Here is a 16,984-nt window from a genome sequence, read left to right on the forward strand (position 1 = left end):
TTTAGTTTCTTTTATTTATGTCTAGCCACAAGCTTCTTGCATCTGAGGCCTATTTCTTCCTGTCTGGTCCCAAGCAGGAATGGAGAGCTACTATCCTGGGCATGGTTACAATTCGTGTTCTAGAAGACTGTCATGAATAACCCCTGAGCCTGCCTTAGCCGAGATTCATCCAGTTGCATTTATCTTTTCTATTTGCCAATAGTTTCCTCTCATAAAACTGCAGTTCTGGGATCGAGAGGGCCAAAATCTTAAAGAATTTTATATTTGAACACAGTCTTTGGAGTCTTTTCCTAGGATTTAGATCTGTTCTCAGAAAGCCTCTGAAAGTAAATATTAGAAGGTTTTATGGGCTGAACATTATCAAAATTGTACAAGGATCTTGATATGTTTTGTTATTGCAATTCTTAGTTTCTCTGCGACTCTGAAATAAGATAATCTCCATGATATTTTTTAGCCATGACTAATATGGTTTCTAAATAGATTATAAAACATTTACTGAAGTAACCAAATTATTTCAACTGTTTACCAACTTTTTACAAGGGAAGACAACCAAAGTGTTTTCATTTAAGGCAGAATAGATATGTTTTTAACTGTGTATGATTTTCATATTCCAGTTAGCTCACTTAGGCATTCAAGTAAATGAAGTCAAGGTAAGGGGTTGACTTTTGGGTAGGCCACTTAGCTTTTTTTTTTCCTTTCCCCCTGACCACTGTCTTGCAAATACTGGCTGGTGGTCACAGGAAGGAGGTAAGCCTAGGCAGGACCTGGAAACTAGATGGGTCCAGCTGAGACTCTAGGAAGTTCACAGCAATGGACTCTAAGAAAATATCTGAAGAGTGAGAGAGAGAACATCAGGGAAGCCTGTCTGGAGGTAAAATATATGGGAGGAGGAAGTTGGCTTGTATTTGAAGTGTGACAACCAGTAGAGGAAGCCAGGCTTGGAAACTAGGGTGCAGGGACAGAAATCTAGTCTCTGACAGGTTGAAAAAATAAATATTTTCATAATAATAATAATTAATACTTAATGAGAACTATTAATGGACAGGTAACTGTGTTAAGCTACTGCACTTTTAAGTAATGTTTACTTATAAATTAACTCATCAAATACAATGACCCTGTGACACAGATAATTACTATTCCCATTTAACAGATGAGGAAAGTATATCAGAGAGGTTAAGTAAGTTGCTCAAGGTCACACAGTTTGTTGTAGAGCGCCAAGAAATAGATACACTACTACCTCACTGCTGTTTTAAAAATGAAGAAATCGAGATTCAAGACATTAACTTTTCTAAGAACACACTAAAAATGAATGGTAAAGCCAGGATCTGAAATGCAGCCTAGTGTCTCCAGAGCCCATTTGTTTAACTCTTTATCTTAGAATTAATGCAAAGCTGAGTTCCAAATGGTTGACCTATTGCAGGGAGGTATGCACAAGCTGCTAGGACAGAGCCTAGTTACCTAAGAGCAGGACTGAGTTCGAATTCAGCAATTAGAACAGGCTGAGCAGGCAGAAGAGTCGGCAATGCTGACCTAGTATTGATCGCCTAACCCAGCTGTCCTTAAATTCTCCCTGACCAGAGGAAGCATCTGTGTAGGGCTGGGGCAGATCTTAATATGCAGACAGAGACTAAGTGGACTAAGTAGAGAGTGGAAGAATTTGAGGGCAAGGTGAAAAGTAAGACTGTAGAGAGCAAGACAACGTGGGTGTAATCTCATTTATATGGGGAAATGAGAACTCAAACTCACTATAGGAGAGCCAAAGGATCAAACTTGTCACTTTTGAATATCAAGCACCTGACAACATAGGGACTTGCCTTTTACAGTGTCCCGCCCGAGAGAATACCATACATATGACTCAATAAAGAGCAATATATCCAGAAAGTGAATTTTGTTAATTTCTTTTAATTGCAGCAATCATTCCGTCCCAAATTCCTTGGTGTGGCTGAACAATTGCACAACGAAGGCTTCAAGGTATGTGATGTTAAGTTTTTCAAGTTGTTTTCTGTAAGCATTGAAGTCTATTCACAAAAGCGAATTATTAATGAATCATAGGGAATGAAATAGCTCAAAACATATTCTTTCAACTTGAGAGGTATAACTAACTTGACAGTTTCAAAACTTCAATAGAATAAAATAATTAGAAAGACTAGTTTTAAGTTCTCACAAAATTACCGTAAATTCCGTAGAAGTTGCCAGCTAAAAGCTTAGAACATTTAGTTTGCACAGAATTGGGACAAAGTTTCAGTGCATTTCCAATGTATTGTTCCTTTTTCCGTTTCTTGTTTCCATATGAAGTCGTATGGAAACGACTGCAGCAGTTACAGCCAAAATTCCTCTGCCACAAATGCCTCACACAAAGCCTGGTTCAGTAAAATAAAACAGTTCCCAAGGCTCAGAGTGGGCCTATGGTCATGGAGCTTTGTTGATCTGATAACAATGAATCCTCAGCCATGAATAATTCTTCATTTTTCTCCTCTACAAAAGCAGTTACAATTGAGGTTATTAAATTTTTCCTTAGTGCAAATATTTTTAAAATATTTAAAGTGCCCATGACTCTGGACAGTGAGTCCAAATCTCTATTCATGGGATTATTGCTTCTCATATACACCACTTTCTTCTACCTTATGTTTTAAATGACATGTGTGTCCCAGTAGGCTTCTTTGCTCCATGAAAGCCTCCCCTGTGATACACTAGCTGACTTTTCCATTTTAAATGCAGCTCTTTGCCACGGAAGCGACGTCGGACTGGCTCAATGCCAACAATGTCCCTGCCACCCCAGTGGCATGGCCGTCTCAGGAAGGACAGAATCCCAGCCTCTCTTCCATCAGAAAGTAAGAACTGGGCAGAGATTTCTGAGATTACAAAATGGATAGAGGATTAACTTTGGGAACTAGTATGATGTGAATATTTCACCCTATCCTATTGCAAGTCTTCTAAAAGTCCTCTTAGCCAATTTCAGATGAATAAATCTGTGGACTATAGGAAAGTTTCATTCTCATGAACTTGGCTGTTACTGTAACACATGATGCCATATGTGTGCATGGTGATACACAGCATCTTTCAAAATATTTTCTAGTAAAGATGCTTTCCTTGATGGACACCAGGAATTCAGTAATGAGAATCACAGACATGAAGAATGTAATGAAGCACCTTATGTCTTACATTGAATTGTATCGTAGATAGATGTGAATATCAAGTGTAAGATTGACCAGCTGCATTTCACTGAGTTTGTGCATCAATAAATTAGTCAATTTATTGAGCACTTGCTGTATGCAGGAGACTACGGTGAGTGCCAGAAAAACACCATCCTTTGAATTACCTAACTTACCATTTTTTGATCAGGTTGGTTATTATGCCTTAGGCTATGTCATCATTAGGTGTTGTAAACCTTATTATTTTAGTGCACTATGTGAGCCTTCAGGAACACCATTACATCAACACTTATAGACGTATATGGCATGGGAACCTAAGAGATAATTCTCAGCTGTTCCAGGATATTACAGTCTTTTGAATGGCTACCATTTATTGAGGCTCTTAAGAAGGCATACCATTTGCTAGGGCTCTTAAGAAGGCAACCTACAAATTATTATCAAATTAGTAAAAGAAGGGCAAATTGTTCAGACCTTAGTAGACTTCCAATGATGCTATAAGCACTTGGTTAGGACTTTGTAAAACAATTAGCACTTCTTCATGCTTTTGACATTTAAATGTCTCCTGGTATGTGTAGCAACCCAGCAACAGAATGTCAAATGCGTTAATTCAAACTCAGGTGACCTGTGTTCTCATACCATTAGCTGAGAGACACTGGGAAGCAGGCAGTAAAGTGGTGGTCTGGGGGAGTGGAACAGACTTTAGTGCTGGAGAAATCACCTCCTTGTAAAATAAGTAAATATCTATCAAATTACTAACTCTTCTGGGGTGCCTGGGTGACTCAGTCGGTTAAGCTTCTGACTTCGGCTCAGGTCATGATCTCTTGGTTCGTGAGTTCGAGCCCAGCATCGGGCTCAGTATCTCCCTCTCTCTCTGCCCCTCCCCTGCTCGCATTCTCTCTCTCTCTCTCCAAAATGAATAAACATTAAAATCTTTTTTTAATTACCAATTCTTCTATGGATAGATAGCATTTTAAAAAGAAAAGCCTTTCCATTTAATTAGTTAGATTTTCACTAGAATTCTTTCAAGAACACAAAATATTGTAACTCCAAAATGAGTGTAATTTAGCATCCATTAGTGATGGAGAAGGGCAGGTGGCCATCAACTCAGTACAGCATTGACTTGAATGGCATCAGAGAATGATGACGTTAGTATTTTCAAAACTAATTATAAAATGTACATGGTCACCTGCAAACTTTTGTTTTTTGGATTATTCTTCCAGACTGATTAGAGATGGCAGCATTGACCTGGTGATTAACCTCCCCAATAATAACACTAAGTTTGTCCATGATAATTATGTGATTCGGAGGACAGCTGTTGACAGTGGTATTGCTCTCCTCACTAATTTCCAGGTATGTTCTGTTTTTTCTCAAATAGAGCTATATGCAGGTTTTTATATCTGTGCCTTCCTGAAGCCGCTCATCAGTATCTGCACATCCCCCTTCTCCCTTTCTCGTAGCATTTAGAATGGAATAGAATTTTTAAATAGAATCTAAAATAACGGTGCTACGATGGTGGGTCATGGCCTAACTGAGACAGTTGGTGATAAAGCAATTGAGATAATCAAAAGCCACAGATAGCCATGCTCTCCCATTAGCCATATGATTATTTTTAAAATAGAAAGTGTGGTGTGGCATGGAATAAAGATACAAACTTTTATTGAATTGTTTCTAAATGAAAGCCACCACATAAGAGCAAGATGTTAATGATAATTGAGGATCCACATATAGTGCAAACACTAGTCCAATTCACTGAAAATGATCACATGAGGTATATTTAGTTCCACTTGGATATGTCCCACCAAATGTATCACCTACTTCAAGACTCATTAACTTTCTACCCATCATATTTTTTCCCCCTGAGTCAGTTTAGCCCGCCGGGGAGTTGAGTGGTGGGGTAGGTATATTCAGGGTAAGGTCTGAGATACAGGAGAAAGTCCCAAATAGATAAAAATTTTTGTGTCCTTCATCATATGTCCCTTTGGAAATTAGGAGCAGAAACTGACCTTTCACTCGTGCTTCATTAAATGTTCATTTTCGTGTCATGTGGGTCTCTAAGCTTCCTACCCTTGTTTTCAGGTGACCAAACTTTTTGCTGAAGCTGTGCAGAAATCTCGCAACGTGGACTCCAAGAGTCTTTTCCACTACAGGCAGTACAGTGCTGGGAAAATGGTGTAGAGAAATAGACACCCAGCTCCCTCTGAAATCAACCCAAGCCACACTGTATCTAAAGGAACTGATTCCCAACTGTCTTCCACAGAGACAATACTGATACTAAACTATTTGAGTTCACTTGGTTATGCCTTAATGTTCTTTTCTTTCACGATTAAATTGTCGTCACTTTTTACAAACCTTACTTAAACTCCTTCCTAAAGAACTTGTTCTTCATGAGAATTCATCTATTTTCTAATGCCTTACTTTTGGTGGGCTACACTTAACCTACGTGCTTATTTGCAGCTAACATTTTATGGTGCTGATTAACAATGATCAAGGTAGAAAAAGTTGCTGCTCTATCTTCTGAACTATTACTATACACACTTTCAAGACTCTATTGTCATTGCTTCTAAATAGCAGCTGCCACCCTCAGGACATTTTTAACAAGGCAGAATACTATAACAATTTCTGAACATGAAATATGGATTTAATGTACGAATCCCTTCATCCTGATGTTTGTGTAATGTACCTTTTTGAAAATTATTCTCAATTATCTGGCTCATCCAGGAACATCATTATCCCTTTTCACAGTACTGAATTTGAGAAGTGACAGAGGTCTTTAAAGTATGGATTTCCTTAAAAGACACTGGTTTACAGTTTTGTGTTTTGGAGTATGTCAGCATATGGAGTATCTCAGCAGATACAGCTGAGGTGGTTTTTGTTCATGTCTTCCTTTGGATTTTAGCCTGAGCCAAGTGAAATCTTCAGATTGATGCCATGTCTCCCCACCTCCTCTCCCCTGCCAACTTTGGAATAACTTGGAAGTTCCATTCAGTTCCATTCAGTTCCATTCAGATTATGGTCATTTCCATTAGGCCAGTTCCATTCAGATTATGGATTTCTGTTGATCTACTGAACCCTAGACTGCGCTATGAATTCCACACATTTCAAGCATAAGATCCCCATTTCTTCTGCATACAAGAAAAATCCTGCCTGCAGGGCAACCTATGTCACTTTTAAACTTTTTTGGTGTTATTACAAGTGCTCTAATTGGAAACTTTTAAATAAAATGCTATTAAGAGGCAATACAGTTGTATTCTTGCATTTATTTTATTTTTTTAACATTGATATACAAAGTCAGTTCACTTCTCTGATGAATCAGGGTTTGGGGCCAGGATTACGTCACTTCCTTTTTTTCTATACAAAGCCATGTAAGATATGAATGAGCAAATTAAAATAAAAAATGACACCCAAACTGTTTCATTTTTTTGTTCCCCACCTTATTTATAAGTATCATTAAAATTTTTATTATGTTATTATGTGGTTATATGTTATCTTTGATCTGGATCCTTTCAAATATCTACAAACACACACACACACACACTATATATATACTATATACTATATACTATATATATAGTGTATATATATATATATACACTATATATATAGTGTGTGTGTATATATATATATATATATGTAATAAACATTTAAACAAATGCCTTGCAAAACACAGAGAGAAATACTTGAACCCCAACAGAGAGGCTGCTCCATATTGCCTGCCGGAGATAGTGCTAAGGGCCACAGTAAAGCCATACCTCAGAAATACCGCCTAAAATGAGGCTTTGTGAAGGTCCTAAGACAATGATGACATAATAGCTTCTATCCCTTCAGTCTCACCCTATAGTCAAGGAATCACCACTTGATATAGATCTACATGAGGGCTTTTCAAATTCATTTTCTCCTTCTTTCCTCCTTGTTACCACTGTGGTTGAGACTTTCCTTACTTCTTCCTTCTAATATTGAAATAATGTACTCCCTGAGCATCCCTTCATTCATTTGCCTGAAAATACTTAGTGAGTGTCTCCAAGGGTTGGTGTAGGATATACCATTATCCCTCCTCCTGTCATTCTAGTACTTCTCTGATACTATACCACTTATCATACCACCATAATAACTAGCATCATGGGGTATATGCTATTCCTCAGGCAGTTCTAAGCACTTAACATGATTTAACCCATTTAATCTTCAAAATATCCCTATGAGTGGGTGCCGTCATCTCCACATTACAAATAAATGGAGACAAACAAAAGTTAAGTAACATTCCCAAGGTCACACAAAATGCAGTCTCGCTTTTATTTCTTATAATGGAGACAAACATGTAAAAATAATACATTTCTCACACTGAAGACAGACTTAACTTGCCTGCAGAGATCAGGGAAAGGCTTTTCTGGGGAGATGGCCTCCTGTTGTCTTGAACAGCGTGTCATAGTTCCCCAGGGAGACTGAAGGATGAGGGCAACCACTGGAGGAAATTACAAGTAATTTGGTATGACTGGAGCTCAGGGTATGTGTGGAGAAAGGGAGCAAGGGGCAAAAGCTGAGGTTGGACTCTTGGCTATGCATGTTTAAGCCACATGTAAGTTAAAAAAAAAAAATTAATGTTTATTTTTGAGAGAGAGAGAGAGACAGAGTGCAAGTGGGGGAGGGGCAGAAAGAGAGGGAGACACAGAATCCAAAGCAAGCTCCAGGCTCTGAGCTGTCAGCACAGAGTGTGACACAGGGCTTGAGCTCACGAACTGTGAGATCATGACCTGAGTCGAAGTGGGATGCTTAACTGAATGAGCCATCCAGGCACCCCGACATGTAAAGTTTAAAAATATTGCTTGTAAGTAATTTTGGACCTAAAAAATTGTAAAAATAGGGGCACCTGGGTAGTTTGTTTAGTCGGTTGAGTCTGACTCGATTTCAGCTCTGGTCATGAATCCAGGGTCATGGGATTGAGACCCTCACCTGGTTCTGCCCTGAAGATGGAGACTGCTTAAGATTCTCTCTCTCTCTCTCTCTCTCTCTCTCCCTCTGCCCCTCTCCTCTTGTGAGTGCTTGCTCTCTCTAAAAAAAAAAAATTGCAAAAATAATTGTACACTCTACCCAGATATACCTATTGGTAATATTTTACCTCATTTACTTTTCTTCTGTTTTTTGTTTTTTTTTAAGTAAGCTCTATACCTAACATGGGTCCTGAACTCATGACCCTGAGGTTAAGAGTTACAAGCTATATTAACTGAGCCAGGCAGGCACCCCTATTATTACTTTACCATCTGTCTATTATCTATCTATCTATCTATCAGCTATCTATCATCTATCTACATATCAATCATCATCAGTCTCTATCTAACACGCACACAGAGGAAGAGAAAAAGTACACTTCAACCAAAAGTAATCAGGTTGCTAGAGACCAGTTTAGAAATGTAACTCATATTTTGTTGAAATTACTAAACATTTGAAGTAATAGTTAAGATTTGTACTGTGGGACTTTAATAAATGTTCTTACTTTTTATATTAATTTGAACAGGCTATTTGTAAAATACAGTAAGATGAGAAGAGTAATAATAATGAATCAAACGGCATTGTTCCTAAATAAAGCCCATATTTTTGTTGGTGAAATAAAGGGTCTTTGGAAAACAGAAGACAAGATATGTATTCTCTCCCTTGTGCTGATATGAAATTACATTAGTTTTTGTTTTGTTAACTTTATGTTTTCTAATGTTTCGCACTTAAGATTTAAGTACACGTAAACCATGCAAAATTGAGAGCTTTAGTCGGAAGAGGGAAATGCAAGAAAACGGAAGCAGATTTGTGTTCAGATTTGGCAAGGTTTTGTCCTTTTGGAACATTTTTATTCTTTCATATAAACAGGTTAACACAATTTTTAAAAGTCTGAATCTGTTATACATCACAAGTGCAGACAACATAGGAGCTATGTCTGTGGAGCTGAATAGAAAATCGAAGTAGCTTTTCCCATACGGAGAATTTAATAGCGGGCAAGGGGGACCAGCTGTACTGGGTGGGGAGAAAGGAGCTCAGCAAGCTTGTGGAATGAAGAAGAGGAATAAAGAATGATTCGTTTATAGATTTAGGATTTTATAGCTTTGGAAAGGTAAGTAGAATATTTTAACTGTACTTCTGTCCAACTTTCCTCTTAAACAGCATTCCTCCTGGAAACTTTTAAAAACAGCTACACCATTCATTTATCTCAACAGCTGGAGGTACTTGAACTTCAGCTTCTACAGTGTCCACAGCCTCTTGAACAATGAAAGTGGAAATTATCAGAGAAACAAACCATGGCTGAATGCAGTGAAGTGCTCTGTAATTACACACCAGTATTACTACATGACTGCTGGTGCCCGCCTCCCCTCCCCCCACCGCCGCAGGCACAGGTGCCATAAATGCTCACACACACCCAATCAAATCTACAAAGACCTTTCATTACGTATCATTTGAGACGCTCTTAGCTTGAAAAAGACTAGCTCAACTTTCCCTTCTTTCTCTTACTGTTTTTTTCCCTTTGTTCTTATACATAAAAATTCCATTTTCCTAATGAATATTACTGTGTTATTTTATGAGAAGTTGGTGCAGTTGGTGAGAGTGGAAGTAATGTGGCAGGGGGGAAGAATGTCTATCCTCCTCCCAAGTGGCTCCCAGGGCTCTGTGAAAAATTGGTAATAATCGTCCCCACTTCTCTTGTGCATAATGTAGGGTACAAGGGTTCCAGAAAGAGTTTAAGTACCTACAGCTGTTGTGATCAATGCAGTAACGAGGGAAAAAAAAAAACCTCAGCAAGTCAAAATTAGCACCATTTGTGCGTGCTTCTTGTGGCTTAAAGATCATTTTTTGAGTCTTTACAACTTTCATTTTATAAAGGACTTGTAGCCACAAAGAAAACTATTGATTGTTGACCAAAAAAACAAAAAACAAAAAACAAAACAAAAAAAATAGGCTTTTCTAGTAGTATTAAAGGTCCACTTTCTCTCTCCTGAAACTACCAGCCTAGCTAATTACTTCTCTAAGGTGTTCCCTAGGAGAATCACATGAACCACAGAGAAGTGCTTTTGTTCATCACAGGAAGCAACATCAGGAGTCTCACAAAAAAGTCAAAGATGCTGTGTCTCCAAATGACAATTTCCCACACAAGTGTGATGCTGTTGGCAGCCATAATGAAGTCAGACATGATATCAACATGTAGAAAGGGGAGAGAATCCAACAAGCTCAAAACATATTAAAGAAGAGAAATAACTTGAAAAATGTATGTATTTTATTAATAAAAAGATTCATTCTAATGGCCAGTGTCTAGATAACTACATTTTCCTTTCTGAAATTTAAGGGCATTTGGTAATCTCTTTCATAGTCTCTTTTCTACCTCCCTTTGCAAGATCCTAAAGAGTGAAATATGGCAGGACTTTGAGGTCTTTAGCATAACAGAAATATTCTGGTAAGTGTTTTCCATAACTCTTTACAAATTTCTACATAGAAAAACTGCAAATGCAATTTATATGAAATGATTTAAATTGTAACATTTATTTTAATCTCTCCATTCAAGACGATTTATATATGGATCCTTTTTTAAAAAATGTTTTCTAATTACACTGAGGACATAATGTCATATTATTTGACAGGTTTGATATACTTTCTTTCTGACTCAGGAAGCTTCAGGGGGAAAATGGTGGTATTGTAGTTAAAATATGAAGGAGTGGGAGTTTTTAGAGATTTTTGAAACCATGAGGCATAAGTATTTGATGTAAATTAGGCTCATACTTTATTTATTGTATCAGAATAAAACAAAGCAATAATGAATTGACCCTCTCCAACACTGGAGGCCTCCAGTACAAAAAAATCACCTAAATGCATCATTAGCTGCCTTGGTGTACTGTGTGAGGTCCTGTTTGCTTCCAAAGTAACTTGCTAACTCTGGTGCCTGGTTCTATGGAAATTTGTGGATCTGAATTTCTCAAGGACTTTTGAATGCCAACAGATGGTACTTTGTAGACTGAGCCATCAGGGAATGGTCTCTGGCTTACTCTCTTTGAGGTTTGCCATGCTAATCTCCTTGGAAGGCTGGTTTTAAACAGATATTCTTAAAGGACATAAGCCACACAAGTTTTTTGGTTACATACAGTAACTAAAGGTCCATATGTACTAATATCTGTATGAAGGGGTTGGCTTTAATCAGTGATGGTTTTCTTTGATCCACTGAAGTTACTCTACTATAAGTAATTCCAGATCATCTCAGCATCCATTTTCTTTAACCTCAACATAGAGCTGAGGGTGAATCATGTGTCTCTTGTTCTACGGAAGGTAGAGTCTAAAGAAAGTAGAGACATATTGTCTTACTGACTTAAATTTCCATAATCTGAATGATAGTAGATGTTCAAAATTATTGAATCCACAATATTTTGATCCTACAAAATAATTATGGTAAGATTTTTGATCAAAATGGTTGTGGTACTGTCTTCTCTTAATTTAGTTAGGGGTTTCTACTTCCTTTCCTGGCTGCAGGGACCTTGTCCAGTATCCGTTGGCCTCTAGTCTTAACTATGCTTTTCATGGATTCAGGAGTCTGGAGCAGTTTGTAAAGGAAACACTGATCAATTTCCAAAATCTTCAATTTACTTTCTCTTCAAAACTATCGCAGATCGATATAATTATCTTCAATCTTACTTATTATGTCAGTAATCTTATGAAAGTTTGTATCTACATGCCCATGATAATAAATAAAGATTTATTTATTGAGTTCCAGAAGTTCTATTTTATCTGTGCCTTCATTTATTCTTTCTCCATGGTATTTTGTTCATGGTCACTTACCATTCCTTTTACTTCTTTTTAATTTCCTATTATAGAATATTTCATACAGAATATTCATGCAAATCTATTTTTTTTTGGTGGAAAACAGATGATTTAATTTAGGACTATATATTTGCTTGTACATAATATATTTATATCACAAATATTTTTTAGTAGCTATGTTAAATAAAATAAGAAAGTTTTGGACTTGTGAAGTTTATGGTTTAGTGATACATGCAGAGAGTTTCGAAAAACCTATTGTAAGAGAGCCTGATTAATGCTGTAGTAAGGGAAATTTAGGGGCCATATGAACACATGCCTGGGGAAGGGAAGACTTCTGCAAGGAAGTAACATTTAATCTGAAACCAGAGGGATAAGTAAGAATTTTCTAGGTGAAGAAGTGTGGTGCATTCTACAGTGCATACACTCAGTGGAAACAATGTGCATGAAGACCCTGAGGCAAGGAAAACATACTGTGTTTGGAGAATTGAAGGAAGCTGTGTCTGACTTGAGCTGTGAGTCTAGGGTTGATGGTGAGTCTAGGGAAATAGCACAGACTAAACCATAAGAACCCTGTAAGCCATGTTAAGGAATTTAAACACTTAACTGAGGATAATAGGAAACTGTGGGAGTGTTTTAAGTTAGAAGGTGGCATACTTACTTTTGCATTATTGGAAAACTCATGTCGACTGCACAATAAAGAATGGATTGAATGGACCAGGATTGGAGGCAGGCTATTGTGGTGATCTGAAAGAGGTTGGAGATGGCAAGGTAGGAAGAGAGAGAGAGAGAGGGAAGGAAGGAGAGAGGGAGGGAGAGAGAGAAAGAGAGAAAATATCACTTGGACTAGAGTAAGAAAGAGAAGCCAATTTGAGGAATAATGTGTTTGGAAGCAAAAACTGTGATGATGTGCTTAGATGAGTGAGAAGGGTACTCACATTCAGAGCTCCATGTTCTTGCCAAGGCAAAGAGGTGAGAGGTCATGTGATGTTTTTGGTGCTAGCGAGCCCATGAGTTAGAGCACATTTACAGTTGAAAATATTAACTTCTGTTTTAGGCATTTGAGTTTCAACTGTCTGTGAGAAACAAAATTGAAATGGTATACAGTTAGTGGCTAAAAGCCAGACTCCGGAGTGGGTCTTTTTGGGTTTGAATCCAGGCTCTGACACTGAATAGCTATGTGATTTTGAGCCAGTTATTTAAATTTTCCATACCTCGGTTTCCTCAGTAAAATGGGAAAAATGATATTTACCCATAGGGTTATTGTTGGGTAGATTTGAGAAAATAGAAATTAGGCACTTCAAAAGTGCTGGGTACAGAGTAAGTGCGATGGTAAGTGTTAGCCATTATTATTGTTGTTATTGTTATGGAACATCCAAATGGACATGTCTACTAGGCAGTTGTATATTCAGTTTTAAAGATTGGTAAAGGGGGGAGGTTCCTGGGTGGCTCAGTCAGTTGAGTGTCGCACTATATATATATATATATATATATATATATATAATAAAAAATAAAGATTGGAAAGAGATAAGTCATGAGTAAGTTCATATCTTATTAAATATCTATTATATATCTGGGGGAAAAGAAAAGTTCCCTAAAAAGAGACATTCTAGTAGTTATTACTGACCTCTTTGCAATGTAAGAGTGAAATTCACGTAATGTTAAAATGTTTAGGAATCCCTGAATAAAAACGTATTCTAGGAAGATAAAATTGCCAATTGTTATATTTCTTGGTTGTTACATAAGAAAACATATTTCGGTGCCATATTGTCCTACATGGACTAACATAAAAAGTTTTAATATTCTGCAAGATCAGATTAACCCAATTTAAAATAACTTTGATTTATCCATCAGAAATAATATAATTTTATTGAACAAAATCGTACAATTATAAAGAGTAATTTAACTTCACACATTTGGATTTTGAATGGCATCAGTGATAGTTTGGCAGACAATTTCTCCGTAAGATGGGGTTGGACATTATGCCTCTTCACACTATGACAGTGCTATGACTTTCTGTGGTTACTTTGACTTGAAAATTTTGATTATGGTAGAGATAGTCCTGAATGATCCCAGATGAACGTAGACTTTTATGGGAAGGAGCGATGGCATGTTGTAGTTGGTAATTAAATGTTTATTGGCATGAGTTGACTGGCAGGGCCACTACTGTTTTAGGCTGGAGGATAATAGTAATATACACTAATGGTGAATGCATTTTGAGCACTTACCCCTTATCCTGTGCTATGCTAGCACTTAAATAATGTTATCTTATTATAATGCTCATGGCATTCCTAATTTACAGTTGTGAAGAGAGGTAAAGTGACTGCTCAAGGTCACATACAAGTGAAGGGAAGGAGTATAGAGGAGCAGTAGGTCTGAGTAGGAGACGGAGCTGCAGGGGAGAGAATAAATAAGCGGAGGGGAGATCAAAGGAGTTAAGACAGGAGGGCAGGAGGGATGAAAAAACAGGAGGAAGAATTGGATGTTGTCTGAATACCTATTTGGTCACATGGACTGATTTTTGAGCCCTTGTAAACATGTTCATACCACAAGATAAAGTCAACTCTGTGGGAGCTGGTGCCTTTCAGTAGATCCAGAGGATAAAGAAGTCTGCCAGGAGAGCAGCCAACTTGCATGGAGTCATTCCTGAATATATTGGGAGTGTTCTCTGAGGAGCCAGTTACAGGGGAGAGTCAGAGGTCGTTGCTTATTTTAGCTGGATACCAACATGGAAGTGAAATCTGCTTATAAATGTGAAATGGATTCTTTAGGCTGGGGGTTTTAGGATTATGCAATGATAGCATCAGACTGTCAGGCTTGATTCCTTTGTGGCAGAGCCATATATCATACTCTTGTGGTTATCCATTGCTGAATAACAAACCGCCTTAAACATAGTGGCTTTAAATGCTATTTTATTGTATCTCATAATTATCCAGGTTAGAAATTTGGACCAAACTTGGCTGTATTATTCTTTTGCTTTTGTGGCATTGATGAGGTCATTTTGCATACTTAGCTAGTAGTTGGGTGGGTTTCGAAGGTCCAAGATGGCTTCGTTCACGTGTATAGTGCCTTGAGAAGGATGACTGGAAGCATAGACCTAGCAGAGACTGCTGATCAGAGTGCCTACATTTGATGTCTCCAGTGTGGTGATCTCAGGGCAGTTGAACTTGTTACATGGCAGATGGCTTCCCCCAGAGTAAGGATTTTGAAAGACCTATGTAGAAGCTGCAACTCTTTGTATGACCTATCTTTGGAATTCCCAGAATGTCACTTCCGCTGCATTGAAATTGGTCAAATACATTGCTAAGACCAGCTCAGATTCCAGGATGTGGAACTAAATTCCACTCTCCACCAAAGGAGTAGCAAAGAATTTACAGCCATATTTAATTAAGCATGTACCCCTAATTCAAATTAGATAATTTGCAAATATTTTCAATTGATCTAAGAGCCTGAAGATTTATGTGCATAGTTACCATCACAGTTGTAAACACCATTCACAGTGCAAGTCTCATCAGCAGTGTACGAACAACACTTTCTTATTCGAAGACATACGCAGGTCTCCCACAGTGCAAAATAATATTTTGCTCTTGAAGGCTAGGTGGTACTTTAAAGTCACCTGGGGTCAAGGTCTGTAATAATAGTAATTTTGACTGACTCAAAAGGAAAACAGAGAATCTTTGCCAGAAAGATCTATTTGGATGAGGTTTAGAAAAGACAGGCAGGAAGTTCTGAAACAGCTGCGTGGCTAGAACTAGGAGCAGACAACCTCTGTTTGGCAAGAACTATTTATTACTATGGATGTGATCTGCCAAAGAGGCACCTACGTGTACTATACACACATATATAGGATTTATGGTATTGATCACAGTGCTTTGCAACAATAAGCACAAGATTGGCTTTAAAGAAAGGAGAGCATACATGGGTACACAGCCTTCTGTCCTCTAGTCAGGTGAGAGTACTCATGTGCATAATGATTAAAATCTAGATTTTTGGGGTTTGAAGTCTGTCTCCACCACTGACTTGCTGCATGACTTTGGGCAAGCCATCTAAACTCCTTGTGCTTCAGTTTTCTCGTTGATAAAGGGGAGGAAGTAATAGTGTATAGTTTATAGAGTTGTAGTGCAGTAAATGCGACAATCCATGCAGACTGCTGTAGAAAGGTAAGCAAAAATTCAATAAATATTTGTTCTTATAATTACCTTTTAAGAATAGACCGCTGTGTTCTAGGGATAGCTTAACTCTTTGGACAGAAGGGTCATTAAATCCATGATGTCCTTTAATGCAATTTCAAGGGAAGCCAGTCTCACTAGCAAGCAACAGTTGACCTACGATAGGATCTGACAAAATAAGAATGAATTTTGAAATGTTTTGCCATGTTTGTGCTCTAATGCACAGAGGTACCTAAAAATCAATGTAAAGACAGATATCCAGCTGTTCAGAGATGAGAGGGAAATACTTTTCTCAACGGATAATAAAGATAGAAGGTCACTAAGGTGCAGAGAATGTCAATTATACAGAGACACATTCAAGAATTTAGTTCTTAACTAATTGTTTTCCAAACTATAGGAACTACATTGGGATCGATGGATGTATTTCATATACTACTGTAAGGCAATGTTATACCAAAGCTACTTAACTAAAAATAAAATACTTTTAAAAAGTTAACTGTTGGAAAAATAGCCCCAATAAATTTAACTCACTAGCTACAATCAAGAAAAAGCCTATTAACAATAATTGGTGGGTTCTCAGTTTTTAAGAATCCATAATTAAATTTTATTGTTTTATAAGTGATTTGGATTAATTACGTCCATAATAGACTGATGCTCATTCCCTACGTTGAGAGAAGAGATGGCAGTTTCATAGAATCCAGTCATTTACTGCAATCCTCGAGCATTTTATTTCCTGCCAAGGCAAATCGGCTACAAAGCCCCAGTTCCTCTTAGGATTTACTGAAAAGTGACAGGTGTTGATTTGCTGGTATCTTTCTCAACAGATTCGAATGAGCTAAACAAAATGACTTCTCTACCCATTTAGTCAGAAAAATAAATGGGGACACCAGC

The 16,984-nt window shown here is 37.6% G+C and overlaps 1 protein-coding gene across 1 annotated transcript in view; it reads left to right on the top strand.

Moving 5' to 3' along the window:
- CPS1 (carbamoyl-phosphate synthase 1) overlaps positions 1–6,389 on the top strand; it is a 129,260-nt gene extending 122,871 nt beyond the window's left edge. The window contains exons 35-38 of the mRNA XM_043577723.1: positions 1,912–1,971; positions 2,719–2,831; positions 4,373–4,502; positions 5,229–6,389. Coding sequence (XP_043433658.1) covers positions 1,912–1,971; positions 2,719–2,831; positions 4,373–4,502; positions 5,229–5,327 — 402 coding nt within the window. The 3' untranslated portion in view covers positions 5,328–6,389. The remainder of the gene's footprint in view (positions 1–1,911; positions 1,972–2,718; positions 2,832–4,372; positions 4,503–5,228) is intronic.
- Positions 6,390–16,984: the final 10,595 nt, after the last annotated feature.

Source organism: Prionailurus bengalensis, chromosome C1 (genome assembly GCF_016509475.1).
Source record: "Prionailurus bengalensis isolate Pbe53 chromosome C1, Fcat_Pben_1.1_paternal_pri, whole genome shotgun sequence".
NCBI lineage: Eukaryota > Metazoa > Chordata > Mammalia > Carnivora > Felidae > Prionailurus > Prionailurus bengalensis.